Genomic DNA, 14,307 nt, shown 5'->3' with positions numbered 1-14,307 from the left:
TACAGACATTAGGCTGTTGTTGTTGTGCTATTAGCTAGCTGCTAGCTAACGACTTTGCTAGCAAAGCAAGATAACTAAAAGCTTCTTCCCTGTACCGTTAATGATATCAGTCATTCTTCAGTATTACTTATACAATAAGGGCACATCGCCCGTCCAAAACCGATCATCTCCATAATGGATATATCCGATCTTCTAATTTCTTTTCCTGCATAATGTACATTGCATTTATTTTAGCGTTAGGTAAATGTATCTTGAAGGAGAATAACACTTAAATAAAAGTCCTACAAGGATATTCATTTAGAATGAAAAATAACTCACCCTGAACTACCATGGTCAATATAATGTATGTAATAATCAGTCAAGCTGCTCCTGTCCAATAAAAGCGTGCCATTAATGAAGGGGAAAAAACTCAGTCCAGACTTTAAGTAATATTGTTATGTTGTGCTATGGACTGAAAAACATATTGGTTTAAACACAAGGGTAAATAATTGGTAGTGTGGTTTAATATAGTATTCTGATCATAATTCATTATGTTTTGCTTTTTTCAGTTCAAAGATGCCACGTAAAGTCAGACATCAGAAACAAAAAAGAAGCAGCCAAAGGTAGTGAATTGTTGACCAACTGGGTCAGAACCGCAGGTAAGAACATAAAGAAAATAAAGGTTCTTACTATGATCAACATGCAGTTTTTGGTAGTGAAAAATATATTTAATATTACATGTTAACATGTACTAAATCTAGTTGTATATCTCACAATTTGTAATTTATYATTGTTTATTAAACTCTGAAAGCTGTGTGACTTTAATATTCTGTCCTAAAATGCAGATGTACCCTTTTTTTTGAGCACCTGCCCCTTTAGTGGTCTCTGCACATCCCTGCCCCACCCTTTTATGATACCGACAAGGGCAACTGCCCAGGAAGCCCATATCATATATGCACATTCTCAAAAAATGTTTTATCTCAAACCAACCATGTCTGAAGATTCTCAGTTTTCCAGGTTTTTATATTCAGGAAGATTTATAGAAAGTCAATTTGTTTTAAATGTTGGTTTAGAAATGTTCCTCTACATTTATTTCCTGCGATGAGGCGACACTCAATTGTTGTCATCCAGTCAGCAAAGACCAGTGTAATTTGTGCACGTTAAATTGCGGGCTATTAAACTAGATGTGCACAACGTTGGCTAAAGACCCAACACAAGAAAGTTGAAACTATTCAATTCTTGTTGCTGTCTGCTGTAGTGGAACAAGTATTTTGCTGTTCGTAGCTCCCCATATGTAACGTGCTGCTGTGAACTAGAAGTGGTCCCCAACCTTTTTACCAAAATTGTTGGAGATTTTACTGGATTTTCTTTTGGAACCGGGATGCTCGTGAGTGGAATCGGTTCGTGTGTGGTGTGTTGTTCCTGCCGTGTCTCTGAACACAAACCGATCAAACCTGTTGTACTTTTATCGGTTCACGTGGTCACAGAGGTTTGGAAAATCGTCCAACAAGTCTTAAATCGTGTCGTCTAAACCAAACTTAAGACTCATAAGCTCTACTCCTCTCATCTCGACCACTGCCCTAACGCTCTCTGACTCTGGTCGCTATGGTAATGTTTACACATCCCTTCAAAATAAGATACAGATGCGCCACAAAAACGAACCTTTTATTTTCATGAAAATTTTAACTCTCGATAACGACAAATTAATGGGAGCCCTGAGCTTGTTTCTCTGCAACGAGACGGTCCCATCTGGGAGTGATGGGAGACAATGACACCTGAAGTGTTGCTTATGCTCATGGGTGCTTGGTCTCTACGTGACGAAGCAGTTTGAAGGCTTCATTGCCTCATTAGTGAGCTGATAAACACCACCAAAACCATAAACATAATGGATTATGAAGTCTCTGCAAACAAAATTTTAGACTAGACATAAGATGATTAAAACATCCAAACTCTCAGTTGGAACTTTTATGAGTATTGAACTCATTTTAATTTATAATGTGAATTTTTGATTTATTTCTTATTGCAACAGGCTTACATACATCTCAAATTGTTTTGACACCCTAAGCAAACGCTGGATTCGGAAATGTTTAGTTGGATAACCTAGAAAAAAATAGTCTGTAATCACCATGAACACTTGTGACTGAACTAGCCCCATGTGAAGCTCACAGCTTTGGAGCTCAGACTGTTCGCACCCTCAGGTGACAGAACAAAAACTCCCCAGGCCAGCTGAATCAGTCTGAGACTGGAAGCTATCAGAGGTTGCTTAGTGACGCACAACTGTAGAAACAATGTTATGAAAGAATTAATATCAGCTATTACATAAAGGAAAAGGGATTACTGCAAAGGCATGCTTAAACTGTTCACCTACCCTGCCCTGCTAGGCTCTGGGAACTTGCATGTCAGTGTGTGTGAATGTGTGTGTGATGTGTGAGTGTGTGTGTCCAAGCAGTGCAGATTAGCAGAGAGATTAGCGTTCTCTCAGTGTGTGGACGGCTTGATGGAATGTTCTGGAAAGCCTTTCAGCTGCAGGAAACTGGAGAGAAGACAGAATCCTGAAGTTCTGACTTTCGTCATTTGAGCTGAACAGAAGGAACCAAACTAAAACCAACTTCAGGAGTTGCTACAGTCAGTAGTGTCAGTGCTGGATCCAGGCAGAGATAACGCAGTGGGATAACGGATCATGCTCCTCCCCTGTGGACGCCCAGGCGTTTGGCCACATCACAAGTGGTATCATATCAGCTAAATCAAACCCAGAAATAATCTGTTTTATTTTACAGTGAAACAGAGGCTTGGTCAGACTCCACTGAAAGCAACACTTCAACCTCACTGATCAAATGGCAGAGGAATACGAACAGGCAGAATTTATCAAAGGTAAGTTCAGCAAGAGAATTCATTTTGTATCGAATAATAATTATTCAATGCGTAAACCTCACATCCATCATATTTCAGCAATACTAACACAACCTGTAATATATATTACATATATTACCTATAGACCTTTTGATATACTTAGAACTAGGCCTGTCACGATAACAAATTTTGCTGGACGATTAATTGTCTAAAGAAATTATTGCGATAAACGATAATATTGTTTCAAGATCTTTTGACACTGATTTAATGGAAATGACTAATAATACATGCAATTTCCTGATATTTATTTTCAAAAGAACACGTAACACTGGAACTGATCAACTAAATAAACAAAACAACCAAAAACAAAAATAAAATGGATTCTCAGTCTCCATTAACAAAAAACGTACTTGAATAAAAACTAAACRACATAAAGCCAAAGTGGAAATAAATACTGCATTCAACCAAAAGAGTGCAGATTATGAAGTCTGTATATTATATTTCCCTTCAGTAATCACTAGATTTAAATAGAGAAGATGATCACATCCGACAACCTAATGCAAAAGTTCACACTACACCATTTTTTGCCTCTATTTTCCCCTTATGACAATCTTAGATCATTGGCCGATCTAACCGATCATCCTGCAGTGTGTGGTGTGTTACGGTAGATCGTCGTGGCCGCTTCGATCTAAATCAGGGGTTTTCCCCGACTGGGAGCTTAAAGCTGAATGTGGCAGGTAGCCAATCAGAAGGCGCGGATTCTCCTCCGTGTTTTCTGAGGGGAAATTACGGAGGGGAATCCCAAACAGCTGACACGGCGCAACCCGAAGTCCAGCGGACATCGGAGATGATATGTGGAAACATTAATATTTATGTAACATTTCGTGCAAAGAATATAGAAATGATAAGGGGAGGAGTTGGAGCCAAATTGCTACCTCAGTTGATGAACCCGGTAACTTTTCAGCTGTTCTTCGTTAACGTGACATAAATAGGTTATAATTATTTTCATTCAGTCAGGACTTTACGCTGAGCCACATGCATCACAGGTAGATTCTAGTAAAGCATTGATTAATGCCTGATATTAAAATTAGTTGGATGTGATCATCTTCTCTATTTAAATCTAGTGATTACTGAAGGGAAATATAATATACAGACTTCATAATCTGCACTCTTTTGGTTGAATGCAGTATTTATTTCCACTTTGGCTTTATGTTGTTTAGTTTTTATTCAAGTACGTTTTTTGTTAATGGAGACTGAGAATCCATTTTATTTTTGTTTTTGGTTGTTTTGTTTATTTAGTTTATCAGTTCCAGTGTTACGTGTCCTTTTGAAAATAAAGTGTATCTATGTATGGCAGGAAATCACATGAATTATTAGTCATTTCCATTAAATCAGTGTCAATAGGTCTTGAAACAATATTATCGTTTATCGCAATAATTTTTTAGACAATTAATCGTCCAGCAAAATTTGTTATCGTGACAGGCCTAGAAGGGAGGGTCAGTGGAGAGCACAGGAGCTGAGCCTTTTTTCATTTAGTGTCATCAACAGAAAGAAAAAAGGCCGGAAGAGACGATAAATACGATAATTAACTTAAACCTATTGACCTCATTTTATCGTGCGATTAATTGATTTATCGTTTATCATGACAGGCCTACTTAGAACTAGTTGTTTGTCACTGGAACTTTTCTGAAAGAATAGGACATTCCACCAGAACATTGATCATTTATGAATGGATGTTACAACTCCTTAAAGGTCAGCCTTTACATTCTGAAATGTATCTTAAAAAAAATGCATGAGACCTGGACCAGATGGGGACTCCGAGGGGCCCATCACGTTCATACGGCTGACCCCCGGGCCGCTCTTGGTGGCGGCCACTGATTATTTAAAGAAAATGATTTAAACGTAGACTGTGTTGATCAATTCTTTAACAAAAAATTGGGCATTTATCTTTGGTATATTATAATTATAAAAAAAAACCCAACAACTTTAAATTGTCATGACGACACTGGTGTCATGGACGCGTTGACTTGTTAGTGTTTTGAGGGTGACAGTTAAGGGAGTAAAGTGTACAAAATCTATAATTTTTTATTGTTAAAATCACAAACTAGAAATTGTGTTCTGACAGCTTGATTTAAAAAAAGTGTTCTTCAGATGGGTTCCTGTTTACAGCTTTGGATTTTTCAAAAAATTAAATGTATTTTTAACATAATTTCAGTTGCCCTGGGACTGCGGTTAGGTAAATATTGCATTTTAAGGTGAAAAGTTTTGGAGGCATGCTGCCATGTTAGGCAGTTGGTGGGAGAAGTTGGAGTTATCTAATCCAAGCACTGATCCTGTCTCAAGAATTCTTGAGCTTAAAATATAAACTCTTAAGTTTTAGTCAACTGAGAAGTAAGCTGGAAGTGCATCTTGTTTGTCTGAAGGTGATGAGACCCAGACCAACACACCACCACAGGGGCTGCTGGGACATGGAGTCAGAGCTGCCTGAGTCCAGTCCACAACACCTGTCATAATAATGAAATCCTGTCTGTCTGCTTGTGCCTGTGTGTGTGTGTGTGTGTGTGTGTGTGTGTGTGTGTGTGTGTGTGTGTGTGTGTGTGTGTGTGTGNTGTGTGTGTGTGTGTGTGTGTGTGTGTGTGTGTGTGTGTGTGTGTGTGTGTGTGTGTGTGTGTGTGTGTGTGTGTGTGTGTCCTGTCCCCTGCAGATCGGCTGTACTTTGCTACTCTTCGTGTCAAACCAAAGAACACTGCTAACACACACTTCTTCAGCACTGATGAAGAGTTCATCTATGAAAGGTGAGCATCCACCCTGCTGCAGCCTCTGAGCCCAGCTCTACTCTCACCTGTTCACACAACCTGACCTGAGACCGTCAGACTGTTGGTGCAAACAGCCTGGAAAGAAACTATGTCAAACGAAGTGGCCTTGTTAAAGATAATTTATGTTCGTTGGTTTTAAAGGACAGCTAGAGAAGAAACTAGGGGTATTACAAGGTCAGACCAAACAGAAAAATACAAGTTAAAACACACACACGCACACACGCGCACACACACACACACACACACACACAACAAACACTCACAGGAACTCAGAACTAGTTGTAGTCTTCTATTGACCAAGCCATGCATGTGAGTGGAGTTGAGCCACAGGTCACACGTCTCTGATGTTATTCACTCATCACTGGATCTTAAACGTCTAAAAAGATTCATGTTGTCACCTTCCTCAAATATTGGCCTAAATATTTTTTTTGCATAAAAAAACCCAGAAACAAATCTCCACCTGTTTCTTTCCAAATTATATTTTAGGCAAAACAAATAAAAAATACAAAAAACAATACAAAAAATAATGTAGGCTATTTTGTTTAGGAAGGTGACAATATTAAGACTTCTGAAATCATACCTGTAACTGTTTTAATAGCTGCTTTCAAGATCTTGAACAATTTAGTTTTGATTCTCCTTTCCTTACAATTGACACTTATTTTTCTTATTTAGTAACAAGCAGTGATTTAAAGCCATATTTTTCTGTCATAGTTATGATACTGATATATAAACTAAAAGAAAATAATTATTTTCTCCAAAAGGCAGTCTGGGGATAAACACTAAAATGTGGAGCTGAAACAGTCTCAATATTCACAAATTGTCAGAAAGATTCACACTTATATTTCTGATATATTTGATTTACAAGCTGCTTCTGGTCTGCAAACTTCACTGCATTTGTCTGGGAATGTTTAGGCTCCCCTGCTGTGGCTCAATACAACCAATGAGATATCTTCCTTGTTTCAGCCAATCGTGTGAATGGATCCCACGTTGGGGTAACTTAAGCCAATCACAGAGTCTAGAGGACCACATAAATAGCCATGGTGGGTTGGATTTGGCCCACGCCATGAGTTTGACATGTGCTGTAGATGCTCAGAATCCAAATCGTCCTGACAGATTTAAACTCACTGATAATGATTCTTTGACAAAGTGTGGCACAAAGCAGTGAGCCATGCAAAATGATTCTGGAGACTTCAGACCTACATGACACCCTCACCTTCCAACAGCCATTTTCATGAGTTGACGTTCTGCAGGTATTTGTATAATTTTGAAGGTATTTTAAATCTGATCAGGGAGATTTCCTTTTACATAAAATTAGCAGATTTTGATGATAATGAGCAGTTTGGTGGAAGTGCCCTTTTCTAGCTTAGGGGCTTTAATTAGTGTGAGATTATAATTCCACATTTGTATTCATAGATAAACCAGAACACCAAGGTGTTTTTCACTACTATCCTTTTTCATGTAACCCAGTAGAGAAATCTTTTTATGGTTAGGCTCTGTAATATGCATATGTCATTTTGAAGGGAGGAATCCAAATTAGTTTATGTTTGTCACCCCATTCATGATCGTGGTTAGCTCGTGCTTATGGCTCCATGGTAAGATATAGGCCAAGATGAGATCAGCGCACCGACTGATTCAGAGATTTAGAACAATCTCCATGATGGCGTTCAGACCAGACACTTAATCATGTCAGCAGACACCACCAGGCTTCACATCTCTGCCACTTTAAATGTCATCATCGTCAGACATCAAAGTGGAAATGATCAAATAAACACAAAGTGCCATTATTCTAGCCATAAGTACTAAATTCATAGTTAAGAATATTTTACTTCAAACCACCATTATTAACAGAAGGACTGTAAATATGTAAATAAAATAAATCTGATACAGAAACAAATAAGAGGTTAAATACTGTAAAATCTGAAGCTTTTCATCAACATCGAATGAATGATACCAGTTGTATCAATAACAACTGAGGTCACAAAGAGATGCCATGTTTCAGTCACTCTTAAAGTTTGAATATCAGCACCGGAATCATGCAAGACTAGCAGAGACCCGTATGGTTGGTCTGCTGATCCCATCAGATCCCATCCAGCAGAGGGCAGTGTCCTTCCTTTACTACAGGATGTGGAGTCAGCACATCAAGTTTGGTTCAAGCAAAGTTTTTCCTCTTAAAACTGTAACTGACTATGAAAAACGTGCTCTGCACACTTCTGTCACATTATGGTGGATCCATTTATTTAATGCTGTTACAGCAGTAAAGAGTTCAGATTAAGTTCATTAGTAATGAATTTTTATCAGACTGGTCTAATAGAAAACCCAAACTGGTTCAGCTACATTAAAGCTACAGTATAGTCACTGTATGCAAAAGTTACATGTAACTTTTCCAAAAATGTGTTTTTTCCATAATTGTTAGAACTATCACCATGTCCTGACCAGGATTATAATTATAATAGTTTTTGATTTTTTTTAGTTATAGTTTACTTGGACTTGAATTAACTAGTCGTTTAGCTAACATTATCTGCATGCAACACCATAGCTACTCAATATACACAGCTTGTTTGGAAGAGAACTGCCACCTTTTTTTGCCTTTTGGCTCTAGCTGGTTGCTGAACATGACTGACTGAGCAGCTCCGCTCAGCAGCTGCTCTCCCCTCATCATGTCAGGCTGATGGCACAAAAGGTTGCAGCCTCACTTCGGACAGCCTGCCCCAAGGCAGCTGTAGCTACAATCCAGTAGCCTCCCATCAGCAGTTTGGGTCCACTTTGTTTTCCTTTTATATTATTTCACTTGCTGGCATTATTCAGTCTTTTTCAGATATTTCTTACCACATTTATGCTGATGAAATTCAATTGTATTTTTCATTTAGACTGCATCAATTGGACAGGTTGGCCATCCTCGTCCAATGTTTGTCCCATATCAGTGGCTGGCCCTCCAGTAACTCTGGTTCTAAACACCATTAAGACAGAAACTTTGATTATTGCTCACAGTCACTTGTGTAAAAATATCAGCCAGAAAAATAGCATCCTTCTGCCCAGTAAAATCAAAGGTTAAAAATCTAGGTGTCACATTTGACTCATCATTAGGCTTCAACTCGCACATTAAGGCTGTTTCTTGTTCTTGTTTCATTTAAGAAATATTTCTAAGATTAGACGAATGATCTCCAGAGTTGACTTGGAGGAAATCATTCATGCTTCCGGGTCATCTCGTCTGGACTACTGTAATGACCTTTTAACTGACTGGATAAATCCTCAATTCACGATTGCAGTCAATACAGAATGCAGCAGCCAGATTTCTCACCAAATCCAGTAAATTCTGTCGTATCTTTCCTGTTCTACATTCACTGCACTGGCTCCCAGTTGATTTTGGAATTCGTTTTAAAGTACGTGTGCTGACATACATGGCCACTCCTGATTATCTTTCAGTTTGTAACTAAGTATTCTGCTGCTCGTGGTCTTTGTTCTCAAGTCTGAATCTCCTGGTTGTTCCACGAACACTTAAAAACTAAAGGGGACCGGACCAGTTGGTGGCCCCATCGTGACAACTGTGACATGGAGCACCTGCAGCAAATCTTTTACTCCAGATTACTGACTTGGCTGGAACATCTGCCAGCCGCAGTCCTTCTATGTGGCGCTTGCATTTACTTCCTACTTGCCTGTTATTTTCTCTTGGTAATCCATTTTACTTTGGGTGTGTGTCTGATTGTCCGACCCGGTTCAGGTGTGGCCACTGATCAGCCAATCACCAAAGGAGAGTGCATGTGGTCTGGAAGGATTAACAGGAAACTGAAAACGAGCATATGTCCTGACTACTTCCTGTTTTCTAACATTTAATAACGTCAAAGTAAATATCAGCCATGTTGGATTTTAAGTGATTATATCTCATTGTTACATAAGTTGTTTTATTTGATATCTAAAAACAACCAAATTGAATTACATAACAGTGTATGTTCTAGTTTCTATGCAGACTTTGGGCCCCTGAATCTCGCAATGCTCTACAAATACTGCTGTAAACTCAACAAGAAGCTCAAGGTAATACTGAAAGTTTTAAACAATTAAACATTTGTTCCTTCACCTTTATTATTTATCTGTTAGTGATTTTTTTGCTCCTTGGCTGTTTTTTGTCCGGCTAGTCCTTCACAATGTCTAGAAAGAAACTGGTTCACTTCACCAGCTATGACCAAAAGAAGAGAGCCAACGCTGCTTTCCTCATTGCTGCCTACTCTGTAAATATCAGTTCATTTCCCCCCCATTCATCACTTAATCAGTATATTTCTTTGTTTAGTTGCTCACTGCTACTAACCCAGTTTAACTTTTACTCTGTAGGTTATCTATTTGAAAAGGAGTCCAGATGAAGCCTACAGAACTCTGATCTCAGGAAATAATACTCCCTACCTGCCATTCAGGTACAAACCCAAAAACATGCACCAGTCAGCAGCTTTCTGCTCATTGACAAAAAGAAAATCTAGGTACTTGGAAATCTAACCAGTTAACTAGTTACTTTACACCAATGGCTCATCTGAACCAAGTGTGTAGCACTAGATGATCATGCTGTTACCAATGATTTGGGGGGAAAAGGTTCATTTTTCTGTATTTCACAAATATGACTGACACAAATCAGAATCTCAAAATTTTAAAACTGTAACAACAAAGCAGGTAAAAACAACAGAGAAAGTAAGCCAGCTGTAACTCGGGGACAAAGCAGAAAATCAAGGAGGAGACGGCGAGGAATGGAATGATCAGAAGAGAATCGTCCTCAAGGAGACAAAGAAACCAGTGCAGCTAATCAGAGGTGATTGGAAGCAGCTGAGAGCGAAATCAGGAGATGGATCACAGCTGGCTGAGGGAAAGGAGAACAATGAACTAAGGAAGGAGAACCTGTGGAAAGGAAACTAGAGAACTGAAGGGGAAAACCTGGAACTAACAATAAATAAATGATTTAAAGAAATAAGTCCAGATGCACAGAGAAGAATAAATGCACAAAGAAACTAACAGAATGGAATAAACTAAGCTCAAATGGCAAGATCTAGTAATAAAACCACAAAGACAGAAACCCAAATCATCCGTTATCTACTTCACATTTTTGTATGTTAAATATTTTAAGCTATAGATGGTCAGTTGAAGGGCAGATTCATTAAACTGTGAAATGGACCTTTAGTTTATCCTGCAGTTCAGTATGACCTTTCTGCTCACCACATGCAGTAACAGAAATATACATTTTTATCTGCAATGAAAACCTTCTTGTGTGAAAACTGCAGCACAGACTTTTGTCATGCAATGTGCTAATGCTAAGGAATTTACATATGTGCATAAACATATTGTAGCAGTGACATTATTTAATGTCATGCTATGCAGAAGTTCCATCTACACTGATGAATATTCCCTCTGCTCTCTTTGCTGTTTTACTGTTGTAACTTTTATTTTTTTTTTAAATGTCGCTATAAAAAGAACATTTTCTTTTATAAATGAAATACTGCTCCTGAATTTATTTACAAGCTCTGGCTGATGAATGTTTCCGTATTAAACTAATCTAAACCTTTACAGAGTTATCAACATACTAACGTCTACGTGTCCCACAGGGACGCGGCGGTGGCAGACAGCACCTTCCACCTCGCTGTCCTGGACTGCTTACAGGGAGTACATAAGGTGGTGTGCACAGCTCGCCTCTCCTCATGTTTTCATCTCCTCAATCCCTGGAGTGACAGTTGGCTTCTCTGGTTCTAGTGAACATTGTTATTACGTTTCTCTCTTGCAGGCATTGCAGCACTGCTTTCTGGATTTTGAAACTTTTAGTTTTGAGGAATATGAACACTACGAGGTAAAAGTGATTAGCTGTGGCAACCCTTAAGTTTGATTTGGATTTATTCCATGATAATAATTGTCAGGGTTTTGATATCTGTGTGAATAGTTGATGCCCATTATTCAGTAACTTCCATTTGTGTTTTTGCTGTGTCTGACTTCAGCGAGTTGAAAATGGAGACATGAACTGGATCATCCCAGGAAAAATTCTGGCTTTCAGCAGCCCTCATGCTCGAAACAGGGTGGAGAACGGTGAGTTGACCGTTTCTCATTACTGCAGGGAATTTCAAAGGAGGAAACGGTCTTCCTTGGTTTGCCTTGCTAAGCTAATGGAATCATTACGCCTTAATAAGTCAGGACGTTTTCTTGTCTTTCTTCATCTTTCATCATGAAATAGATACATCTCAATGTCTTTTGGTTGGATTTGATGTGACACAAAGTAACTACAAAACTGAGGGAAAAAAAAGGAAAATATATGTGGTTTTCAATATTTTCAGCAAAGGCAAAACTGAAAAGTTTTGGTGTACTATATTGATTCAGGTCTCCTGAGTCAACACTTTGCAGAGCCGCCTTTCCTTCCAATTCCAGCTGCAGGCCCTCTGGAATTTGTCTCTAGTAGCTTTGAACGTCTGGAGACTGAAATGTTTGCCTGGTCTTTGTAAAATAGTTCAAGCTCAGTCAGACTGGATAAAGTACGTCTTTAATTGTCAACTTTGAAATCCTGGCATCAATCAAGTGTTATTTCTTAAATCCACTGTAACATCTTGGCTTGTCTTTGTGAATTTTAAGGTTATCCTCTCCATGGACCTGAGGCGTACTTTGAATTCTTCAGCCAAAACAACGTGACTGATGTGGTCCGCCTGAACAAGAAATTGTATGAGAGCCGACGGTTTGAGGATGCAGGATTTGAACACCATGATTTCTTCTTCATGGACGGCTCAACACCCTCGGACCTGATCGTTAGGCGCTTCCTGCATGTGTGTGAGAGCGCAGAGGGAGCTGTGGCTGTGCACTGTAAAGGTGTGGTTGGATGTTATTTATTTCTTGCACTCTTAAGAGCCATGCATAAGCTAAACGTATCACTCTCCAATCTCAGCTGGTTTGGGCCGTACAGGCACCCTGATCGCCTGCTATCTGATGAAGCACTTCAGGTTCACAGCAGCTGAGGCTATTGCTTGGATCAGGATCTGCCGACCCGGGTCAATCATTGGTCCCCAGCAGAACTTCTTAGAAGAGTAAGCTTTAGACTTTAAGCCCGAACAAGAAAAACTACATTTGAAATTTTTATTTTTGATGACACCTGTTTCTAGAATAATTTGTCATATTTTAGATCAGTATTAACTCAATTCCTGAGGGAAACTCAAGAAATATTTCATGTTCATGAATGGATTATGTGGAGTGTATGAACAAGTATGCCCAAAAACCTTAAATATGGTGAAAAGTTCAAGATTTACTGTCACTCATGTCAGACAGTGAAACTCATATTACATACATTCACTACAAATAGAGTGAAATATTTAAAATATTTCTTCTACTTTTGATGATCATGGCAAACAAATGAAGTAAAAAAAAAGTGAAGTGTGAGCATAAGCTCATTTATACCTTCACTTTTTTCTACATCCATTATCTAAATCGAAACAATACTCATCCAGTATATTTTTCTAAAACATATTTCCAACGTATCTTTAGACAAATTAGTAAAAGAAAATATAAATAAACAATCATAATCAGACCTTGTATTTATTTAGCAAATTATTTTCTATATTTGTTTTAAATAAAGGAAATCAGTTTTAATTCTTGGCAACAATTATTCCTCACAGAAATTCCTCAAGCTAAAGTGCAGGTGTTTTAAATATTTGTCCCAACCTTTAGTTTTTGAACAAACCCTTATCTCTTAATAATTTATTTATTTAACTATTAATAAATGCCTTGCATTTTGTCAATGTCATTATCAATTTGAAGTGAATAAAATATAAATATAGCTTGAAAAACAGCAGGAGGTAATCTATTTCTCAGCACTGTTAATTGTTTCCATCAGATATGAGGACACATCACCCAAAAAATCACCAGCAGATGCAACTTGATGAGAAGATGCTAAGTTATATTTTTAGGTAGAGGAGTTTACCACTCATTGTGTTGTATAAGAAAGAGTGTCTGCGTGCAGGAAACAGCACAGCTTGTGGGTTCAGGGAGACGTGCATCGCTCCAAACAGAAGCTTGCCCAGCAGAGGTTCAATCGACAGCAGCAGTACCATCTGCCTGGTTCTGACCCGGTACCGCTGGGCAAACAAGAAGCAATGCCTCATCTGGTTACAAGCATGAATGATCTGTCAATCAAAACCACTCTGTGCAAATCCCACAGTTTGGATGAAGTGAGACATTGACGTTTTTGGCATCTGTTTTTAAGCAGTGTAGAAGTGTAGTCAAAGTAATGCTGTTTTTTTTATGTGAGCAGAGCAACTGTAAGGAAACCAGTCTGACCCAGGGAGACAATCTGAGAGCAGTGAAGGGAAAACGGACACCAAGATCAGCTTCCTCCTCTTCCAGGTACCGTCTACTCATCCAGCAGCAGGTTCCATGTGATTATCCTTAAGAGAAAGAAAAAAGACTCCTCAAGCTCAAAGCTTAAAATTCAAGTTAATACAATATTAGTGTGCATCTGCTTAGAAATTTGTCTTCCATCGTCCTGATTCAGTTAACAAGTTCCTGTTAAATTGGAGGAATAAAATGTTTGTTTTCCTCTAGTGTCAGGGCTTAAAGTAAAAAAAAAGCCTGAGCCTGAAACTTATAGTGATGATAGAAATTAACTATAGCGTTGATATTGCCACAGTTTAATAAAAAGTTCTTTGAATAGTGCAAACAATTG

At 38.5% G+C, this 14,307-nt stretch overlaps 3 protein-coding genes across 3 annotated transcripts in view; 2 read left to right on the top strand and 1 right to left on the bottom strand.

Annotated features, from left to right (window-relative positions):
* The first annotated feature begins 315 nt into the window (after positions 1 to 315).
* The window catches only part of fam151a (family with sequence similarity 151 member A), a 56,827-nt gene continuing 42,835 nt past the window's right edge, over positions 316 to 14,307 (top strand). Inside the window, exon 1 of the mRNA XM_008433572.2 lies at positions 316 to 638. The gene's annotated coding sequence lies outside the window, so the exon portion shown is untranslated. The remainder of the gene's footprint in view (positions 639 to 14,307) is intronic.
* The window catches only part of LOC103479248 (dual specificity protein phosphatase CDC14A-like), a 19,816-nt gene continuing 7,751 nt past the window's right edge, over positions 2,243 to 14,307 (top strand). Inside the window, exons 1-12 of the mRNA XM_008433576.2 lie at positions 2,243 to 2,850; positions 5,534 to 5,624; positions 9,599 to 9,674; positions 9,776 to 9,868; positions 9,969 to 10,048; positions 11,222 to 11,288; positions 11,398 to 11,460; positions 11,606 to 11,693; positions 12,231 to 12,461; positions 12,538 to 12,676; positions 13,606 to 13,813; positions 13,897 to 13,988. Coding sequence (XP_008431798.1) covers positions 2,814 to 2,850; positions 5,534 to 5,624; positions 9,599 to 9,674; positions 9,776 to 9,868; positions 9,969 to 10,048; positions 11,222 to 11,288; positions 11,398 to 11,460; positions 11,606 to 11,693; positions 12,231 to 12,461; positions 12,538 to 12,676; positions 13,606 to 13,813; positions 13,897 to 13,988 — 1,265 coding nt within the window. The 5' untranslated portion in view covers positions 2,243 to 2,813. The remainder of the gene's footprint in view (positions 2,851 to 5,533; positions 5,625 to 9,598; positions 9,675 to 9,775; positions 9,869 to 9,968; positions 10,049 to 11,221; positions 11,289 to 11,397; positions 11,461 to 11,605; positions 11,694 to 12,230; positions 12,462 to 12,537; positions 12,677 to 13,605; positions 13,814 to 13,896; positions 13,989 to 14,307) is intronic.
* Positions 13,943 to 14,307, bottom strand: part of dnai4 (dynein axonemal intermediate chain 4) — a 27,894-nt gene continuing 27,529 nt past the window's right edge. The window contains exon 17 of the mRNA XM_008433575.2: positions 13,943 to 14,029. Within this exon, the coding sequence (XP_008431797.1) occupies positions 14,000 to 14,029 (30 nt within the window). The 3' untranslated portion in view covers positions 13,943 to 13,999. The remainder of the gene's footprint in view (positions 14,030 to 14,307) is intronic.

The sequence above is a fragment of the Poecilia reticulata genome, linkage group LG17 (genome assembly GCF_000633615.1).
Source record: "Poecilia reticulata strain Guanapo linkage group LG17, Guppy_female_1.0+MT, whole genome shotgun sequence".
NCBI lineage: Eukaryota > Metazoa > Chordata > Actinopteri > Cyprinodontiformes > Poeciliidae > Poecilia > Poecilia reticulata.
Note: the sequence above shows the minus strand (reverse complement) of the source record. Positions and strands in the feature narration are given on the sequence as shown.